The sequence below is a fragment of the Dissoconium aciculare genome, assembly GCF_010015565.1.
Source record: "Dissoconium aciculare CBS 342.82 unplaced genomic scaffold K489scaffold_8, whole genome shotgun sequence".
Taxonomy (NCBI): domain Eukaryota; kingdom Fungi; phylum Ascomycota; class Dothideomycetes; order Mycosphaerellales; family Dissoconiaceae; genus Dissoconium; species Dissoconium aciculare.
The window spans coordinates 1399838-1408500 of NW_022984958.1; the positions used below are offsets into that span (position 1 = coordinate 1399838).

The 8663-nt window shown below is 50.7% G+C and overlaps 2 protein-coding genes across 2 annotated transcripts; both read left to right on the plus strand.

Annotated features, from left to right (window-relative positions):
* The first annotated feature begins 3920 nt into the window (after positions 1-3920).
* K489DRAFT_395413 (uncharacterized protein) lies at positions 3921-5124 on the plus strand. Its single transcript, XM_033606842.1, has 3 exons — positions 3921-4493; positions 4543-4665; positions 4718-5124. Exons 1-3 carry the CDS (start codon positions 4182-4184, stop codon positions 4898-4900), a joined length of 618 nt encoding a protein of 205 aa, XP_033458925.1. The 5' UTR covers positions 3921-4181; the 3' UTR covers positions 4901-5124.
* Positions 5125-7383: 2259 nt separating this feature from the next.
* K489DRAFT_426801 (uncharacterized protein) lies at positions 7384-8663 on the plus strand (the record flags this gene model as incomplete). The annotated part of the gene is made up of 1 exon (XM_033608290.1): positions 7384-8663. A coding segment is annotated over exon 1 (939 nt), but the record flags the coding sequence as incomplete, so codon positions are not given.

Genomic DNA, 8663 nt, shown 5'->3' on the forward strand with positions numbered 1-8663 from the left:
CATAGCACAAGCACTCTCTCAAATACTTCCTGCTCCTCTTCCCGCCCACCAAGTCTCTCATCCTCGCCGCTTCACTGCACGCGACTTCCCAGGCACTGATGGTGACTACCGGGAATATACGACTCCAGATGGTGTCCTCCATACAGAGCGCTGGTGGGTCCACCCGCCCACACTTGATGACACCGCACAGGCGGCAGGTAAGACTCAGGCCTTTCACTTCGATGCACCAGATGGCCTGCCAGATGGTTTCCGTGAAGGCACCACCGCCCAGGATGGCGTCATCACCACTGCGCCAGCTATTCCAGAAAAGTCGCCGCGACGTTACCAGAATGGCCCGACCGCGAATATCGCAGCAGCAGCTGCCGCTGCCGCTGTACGAATCCACGCCCCAGGAAGCGAGGCTGCGGTTGCGGATTCATTGAGCTCGTCATCGAAGAGGAAGAGTCTGCCTCTAAAGATTTTGGATGAGATCACTGATCGTCTAGCGGACCTGGATAAGATCAGTCACCGTCTCGGATGATGAATGATACACGTTTGATGCTGCACGACTTTGAAGATGTGTGTTATGATTGACGAAGGAAATGATCATTGTTACCGAGTTCCTCGGATCTCATTACCGTATAGCGTTCTGCTTTGTTCTGAATCATTTTCCGAATACCAACTCATGACTATAGAAAGCAATTGTTCATCTACGCATCCCGAATGCTCTGATCGTGATATACACAGTGGCCGCCAAATGAGCTCCTATTGTGTCATCCGCATCGGGCCCTCGCATCTCATTGGACGGAGTTGCCGCGGCTCGTGATAATGTACCTCGACAAAATCGCAGCGTGAACACGTGCATGCACGAAGTCAAACATCGTGGTATCCCATAAGCCCATCACAGCTCCATGACCACAAGTCTTTTCAGCACAACATGCCTACCGATAACGTTTGGCTGACCATTGCTTGCCTCCGAAAAACCCTTCTCAAAGGCATCGGCATGGAAGTCTCATGTGCTGTTCGCGACCTTGTGGTGACGGTCGCTGTGACGCTGCGGAAGTCCTGGGCATCCATTGCAAATTCTGGGAGGGAGGGAGCAGCTCATGGAGAAACCTTGGAGATGACATGACGGTCTGCAGAGCGAGGTCATCCAACTGCGTACGCGTGACTTCGCGGATCTACTGTTGCGGGTATCGGATTTTTCGCTGGACGAGGGCGAAGAGACTGCTGTCCCGTTTGAGATGTCGAGGTAAATTTTCTCAGAGCTCCAAGGTTCGTACAGCTCTTTCTCTTAGCTTTCGTCCGATTTCTCGGGCATGTGACAGAGTCCTGAGACCTCGACAAGCCCGTCAATGTCACCCACGAGTTATTGAATCACAGTGATAGAGCTAGATGGAAACACATGGATTTGAAACATTGGATCTCATTATGGTAATTGGTGGAGCCTGCAGCTCGATTGTTGGAACGAGCTAGCATGTTTGTGATGAGCTGGTACATTTCTGCACATGGTCACATCCTTGCAGGTGCAGTTGGACGTGACTACAGGCATGATGGGACCCCACCAAATTTGGGCGCAGGCGGGCGCGGGCGGCGAGGAACCGAGAAGGATTGGCCCTAATTTGGCACGTACCGACCCCACGAAAATGCCGAAGCTCGCCCGTGCTGCAAATGTTGCAGGGACCGCGAGCTCGAGTTGAACTCGAGATGACTACCAACGGTGTAATTCCAGGAACTACCGTATTCATATCGTGGAAGATAGCAGGCCCACAATTCCGATGTGCTCTTTCCGTCCGGAGAGGGAGAAATTTTGTTGACTCGATGACCCGTGGGGATAGACTTTTCGCAAGCGAACGAGGTCAGGGTCTTGAATAACCAGCAAGGTTTTGCGTTATGCGGCATTCGTGAGTCGCCGTCGGCTTCCTTAGCATTAACATCACTAGTATAAAGTTAAATATACCGTTCATGTGCTGGCACCGTCGGCCGTGCACATCGCCCAGGACGAGGACATCGAGGACTAAGTGCTAAGATGGACGTTGGCTCGCTAGCTCGTGGGCATGCGGATCGGCATTGCCGGCCGGTGATCAATTAAATGTGTTTTGGGCTCCAGAGCGGAAACCCTCAACATCCAGCGCAGCAATTTCGCTCCTAACATTCTTCCAGTCTCAACCGCGAGAACCGCGGAACTCGCTGTCTATATTTCTCCCTTGGGGGGCGCCATGTGGCGTCCGGGGACATGCCGGTAGCTTCGACACGGCGCGCTGTTCAAAATATTGGGCGTCTCCACAGTCTCGACTTGGGAACCGTCTCTTGCTCGGGCAATTATTGGTGGAGCCGACATCCCACCCCAACGGGCGGCGGTTTAGCGATCTGCGTTGCATATTAGACTATTTTTGAGTTGTGAAAGTCTAGTCCGTAGCAAAGAATGGCGCTGGATGGTGAACCCTGCCGATAGATCGGACGACTGAGTGGTGCTTCTCATGCTTATTTCTACTAGATGGAGGTTTTCAAGTTGAATGAAGCTCTGTCGTGGGCACAGGCAGTAGTTGCTCGCGAAATGTTTCGTAAGGATTTCCTTTCTTCAGTGACGAAGATAATGGAAATATCCCGACAGGGTAGTTGAGTGTATAGCTCACTCCAAGGACCTGCGTGAGCACTGTTCACTCGCGTTCGACACAACAAAAGTCTCGTTAAGGTACAGTGTCATTGGCACATCAGCCATCAACGCCACTCGTACCAATATCAGAATGTCGGCTACTAAGTAATTTACAATGATGAGATTCGGTCCCACGCTAGTCATGGATATTAGAGGATGGCGGAGACATTTGGTTCGTTGAACACGTGCAGAAGTGCTCGTTCATTGCGGGCGGCCCGAAGTCCTATAGCCGGACCGTTTGACGATCGTGTCCAAAACGTGGTCGCTAAACGCAATGTGTCGTACACATCCTTGAGGCAATCCCATATCATGCCACTGCACGATCACTTCGGCCATTGCTGGCAGCCTACCCGAAGCTCAACGTTGTCACTCCACCCTGCAGCTTCGTTCAGGGTCCAGGCGAAGGTTACGAGGGTCAGGACCTGCGAGCCAATGGTGCCTGGTGCCTGCGGCAGAGAGAAGCAGGGTACATGTGGGTCTTCATTGGCATGTTTGTGACGAGAATCGACCTTCTCTGCAATTGCCACGGAGGATGTGATCGGGCTGGTGGATGCTCTCATCTCAGCGGACATGCAGCTACCCATGTGGAGACATGTGGAGTGCGAGATTCCTCCAATATAGTGAATAGTTTGTGATAGCTCATGTGCAATGCGTTCACTGCCAAAGTGGAATAACCCCATTAGGCTAAGCGTACCGCGCATCGGGCCTCCCCTTCTTGGTCGCTAAGATGACCCGCTGTCGACGGGAAAACATCCTCCCGAGGCGGACCCACCCGAGTTGGTTCATCTCACGAGACTGAAGCGCTTACTTGCTCATAACATAACGAACTTTTGCAAACAATGTCATGTCGTTCTACAGGTGTTGGAAATGGTCAAACTGGAACAAGTTCATCCGCCATCGCTGGGATTGCCGACGTTGACTGAGGATCCAGTTTGCCTTGGGTCTATAGCGTTGTGGCTCAAGTTGCGAACCTTGACACCTAGAAACAAGCAGCCCCACTGAATGATCACCCATTGGGCGCAAGCAGAGCCATTCGCTACACTGTACCAAATGTTCAGCCCTGATCGACGCGCTGGTTGTCGATCCTTCCTGCAACGGTCCTGAGTGGCTTAATCTTCTTGTTCACTGCACTCACATGCAGATATTGAATTGGAAAACGGATGTGGTCTGTCAAGACATTGTAATGTCTACTTGCGGCTAGCGGGTCCGAGGTGCGATTATTCAGACATGGTTCCTCGAGCGTTTTCGGAAACGCTGCAGGAACACTGTAACCAATCCCACGTCAACGATCTCGCGCTTCAACATCATTGTCATGTTGATCACTTCCACGTCACGATGTGGTCGACCTCATCGTTTGACCCACAGTGATCACGCACACGTGTGAAGGCTCGCTCACCAATGTCGAGAATCTGAACAACCTCGAGAGAAAGACATAAATACCTCCTCCTTCCTCCCCCTTGGATTAGACTCATCCAGCATCCCAATCATCAACCTTCCCTTTCAAGTCTCATATCACAACTTCTTTTCCACCACATCCATCATCAAAATGGTTTCTTTCCGCAAGGTTTTCGTCGCTGCCATGGCCGCCGCGCCTGCACTCGCTGCGCTCTCCCCAGCCCAGGTCGTCTCCAACATCAAGATGCTCACCCAGAAGTCGCAGGCTCTGCAGGCTCCAGCTCAAAGCATCACCATCATTAATGGTCCTTTGATCATCATCGGCCAGGGCCCATTTCCCCAGCTCATCGCCGGATTCACCGACATTATCAGCACCGCAACCACTTCCATCGCGCAGATGCAAGGTGACGCTCCAGTCACCAAGGCTGCTGACGCCACTGCCATCTACGATGCTTTCCGTGAAGTATGCATACTTTCTGACATCTCCCAGTACGTTGCTGACTCTGCATTAGTTCGTTCGTGTTCACCAGGTCCTCCTCAACATCCTTATCGGAAAGGCTGGTCTCTTCCAAACTGTTCCTTTCATTGGCCAGCCGATTGCTGCGGTGCTTCGCCAGGTCGAGGGTGTCGTTGACGTACGTATCGCCTACTTTGATCAGTTCTGAGCGTGAAACTAATTGACCGCAGACTATCGCTTTCTCTCTCATTGACGGCGTCGAGAGCCGTGCCGCTGACCTTCAGGGTCAGGCCAACAGCCTTCACCAGACTATTGAGATTGCTATCAATTCTTATGATGGCCTGTCCCTGTCCAAGCGCGCCCCTGGACCCATCAGCCGTGTCAAGCGCGCCATGGTCGCTGCTGCTGCCTAAACTGGACGTGAGCTGGACGAGATTGAGACAACGTCGGGGAACGATTGGTCCTCTCACTCAAACAGAGCTCGCCTCCACCGCAGGAACTCTAGTGTGGCACACCTAAGATTGTCGGACGATCCAACGTCCAAGGAACATTTTCGTAATTATCGACAAGTATTTTGTACGTCAGTATCTAATAGTATTTATTACATACTCTGCCAAGCTATAGCCTACTGTTCGTCATCTCAAAGCTGGATGTTTGTAAATTTCCTATGTTCTTTTGTCCTTCGATCTTGAAAAGCAGCGTGGAAACGCATCTGCATAAGAACTTTAGCCATAACTCCCTCTTCAGCCGCGTTGAATGTCCTTGAGTTCTCCTGTCGTTGTTTGATCAAACCAACATTCCAATCGTAGAGCTTATCCGGGCACATGTTCGAATACCCTGGCTACACCGATAGCTCGAGAACGGTAGCTTTCCTACATGTAAGAGAACTCTTGCGCAGCCCGCGCTCTATTCTTCAGCATATTAGCAGCTTCCAGCAGAGCGGATCTGAGAGCGTTGACATGAAGTTGCGTCATATCACTTATGTCTCTTTGACAAATTCGGAGCCTGCACGTTCCAGCAACCTCTCTCCTCACTACATTACGAGACACTTCAGTACTTTATTATCTTTGTGCAGGTTATCAACCCAGATTTTCCCTACTCGTAATAAGTGACTGAGCGAAAGAAACGATGAACTTCATTAATGGCCCAACGAGCCGGCGAGTAGGTGTTACGGGTCAACTTCCTGTAAGAGAAGTAACTCGAGAGATTGTTCTACGTTTTAAATACTAGGTTAGGATTAGGGAGGGTTGTCTAGTTTTAAACGGAACGATGGTAACATAGGATTGCGATCATAATCGCAAGTATCGCATGCGCCATATCTTCGGACCTCTATCCTTAATTAAACGCGCCTCTAGTTATGGCTGCGATGCGTTGAATAGCCGATAGATGCAGCTTGTGTCGAACGCACCAATTATCTTTCGTTATTCATTAGGCAATACCTACTAATTATCCGAATAAAGCGTACTGATTCTTTATGAATATCAAACGAATTTATACTATACGAGCCCGATCAATCGAGAATTTGTATCTTAATCTCCGTAAGGGACAGGATCATAACGGGTAGAAACTGCCGCCGGAGCTGTACTATAAATACACTTCGGGCGTGTCGTACTGACTGTGAAAAAAATTCCCTCGGCTAGTCAACTCGTTATGTTCGCCAATCGCCTAGACGTCGTACTATCTATGTGTCGGAGTATTTAGCTCCAAGGCTCTTTACAAGCAGATTAACTTAGCATTCGCTATCCGTATTTGCTATTTCTGTTTTGTCCTCCGTCCGGTAGTATATACTAGGCGGGTGTACTAGATGCTCTGTCTGAAATCTCGACTGCTATCTCTAGACGTTGCCTTCTGTAGGCTTGCTTGGAAATGTTATCTATCGACTATCTTTATGTGTGCCCTTAACCGCCTAGAACATATCCGTACTCTTCTCCGTCTAGCTCTTTCTACCAAAGTGCTTTTTTGAAAAACCCGCTATTTCTATATACGAACAGCCGTAGAATTCGTTTCGGAAGGGTCCTATAGCAGCCGTCGTGGCTGCTCGGAGCCCTGGTGTAAAGATGATTTGTGCTTTCGGGATGTGCAGCCGAATAAAGCGCTAATGCTCGGTGGTTTCCCCAATAATTAAGCTCCGGTCTAGCCATAATCGATGAGGCATTCTAAGTTATTGGCGAAGAGAAAATCGCATATTAGGAAGGAATCACGGTCCCATCTTATGACTAGTACGTCTGAGACGAGATGTTTCCGAGGATTAGGATGTCCACCTGAACGCTGTGGCTTCTGTCGTCGAAGCTGATCCGGCTCGATTGCGTGTTCGCTATGCCGTGTAGTGCGTCGCACAGTCAAATCTGAATGCTTCTCGAGGTACGAGCGTGACCGGTGAGAAGCGCAAAGGTGAGGGATAAAGTTGTGAGGATTGTGTGGACTGCGCCTCATTACATGCCCAAACCCTACAAACACAAGAAAATAATATACGCCTACTTTAGGTTGCGGGGCCGCTCGAAGCAGGCCCGAGAGATGTAACGTCCGCTTGTGCTTGCTGACATCTCTTACGTAGTTATTTCAATGTTCCTTACTCTACAAATTGGCAAGGTCCAAAGGTAGCTCTGTAACCTTGAAGCTTCGTTTCCCTTTAGAAACGACGACAAAAGAAGATAGCCTCGGGACATGGTCATCCTTCTCTTCTGCGTATCGCGCTGGAGACTGCAGATTATTCAGACGGTTAGTTGTCATCCTCGGCCCATGTTCGAGTGTGGCGTGAGCTGTGAGCACAAGCGAGGACATACATAGATACATGCTTATTACGCCACCCCCTCTGTCCAATGACTGAAGGGGCTAACCTCCCAACCTCTAGAGCAGTGTAGGGTGGGATTCAATTGCGGACACATCCAAAGTCCTCTCGAGCCCTATCCACAAATTCCAGCTGTGATGGAGTCGATCACATATATTTACTAGCTACATTTGGTTCGGGTACGGACCCTAAGGGGGTCGATCACATGGGGTCGATCACATAGGGATGCCAATGTTTAATAATTTCCAGATGGGTACCCAAAAAAAGCGCAGATTTTGGCGATCAAACGGACATAGTTCTCGTAATTTTGCGACGTTGTTTGGTATGTCGTTGTCGGGGTTGGAAGTAACGCAAAAAAAAATGAAGTTTGCGCGGGAATTTGGGGTTGGCTAGGGTATACAGACACGCTCGCGTCGCGAATGTCACGACGCCGATAGCTGTCAGCGCGCATGCGAGGTGCATATAGTACAGCCATTTGGTACAACATCATGGAGCTATTTCAGAAATACTTCTTACATAACCAGGCTTGCCAGGTCATAATCTGTAAGCAGTGTCAATATGCCGTTAGCCCGGCCCATATTCAAGGCCATTTGCAAGAGAAACACAAGAGCACCACTGTTCGGCAACGAGTCGACATCGCAGCGTTTGTTCAGCGTCTGCCCCATGTCGCACAGACGCCCGACGAGGTTAAGTATCCCGATGCGAGTAGTCCGCCCATCGCCGGCATTCCCGTATATCCCAATGGACATCGATGCGTGTTCAACGTCGACGGCCGCGAATGCAATGTCACATACCGCGAACGCACGGGCATTCAGAAGCATTGCAAGGACCAGCATAATTATCAGAGTACCCGAGCAAAAGGCCGACCGGATTTCGATGCCGTCCACCGTCCACCATGGGAAACGAACCAACCATGCCAACGTTTGTTCCGTACAGGCAAATGGCAAAAGGTATTTCCCGTCCAGGTCGTGCCCCATGCCGGCCCAGCCGTAGACATCGATCATGCCGCCCAAGGCAAGGCATGGATGGCGAAGTTGTTTGCCGATTTTCAGCAGGCGCAGGAAGACGCCCGCACCGAACGGACGCGGTATGAGCCTAATCCATGGTTAGAACACACCGGATGGGAGCGTCATTTATCGAACGATCATCGACGATGGATCACCGAATGCGTCAAGGCCGAGCCTAATGTCGACAAAGTGCAGGCATGTTTAGAAGACGATGCCGCCCCATTCGCCCCCGAATCGGAGCAGGCGTTGTCGCGGGCGTGTGACGGTACCATAGTGTTGATCCGTCGTTCGTTCCAAGCCAGCCGGGTAGAGATCGTCGGACGACATGCGTTGCATTGCGTCAATCGCCGGGAGACCGGCGCCGACAACAACAACACGCCA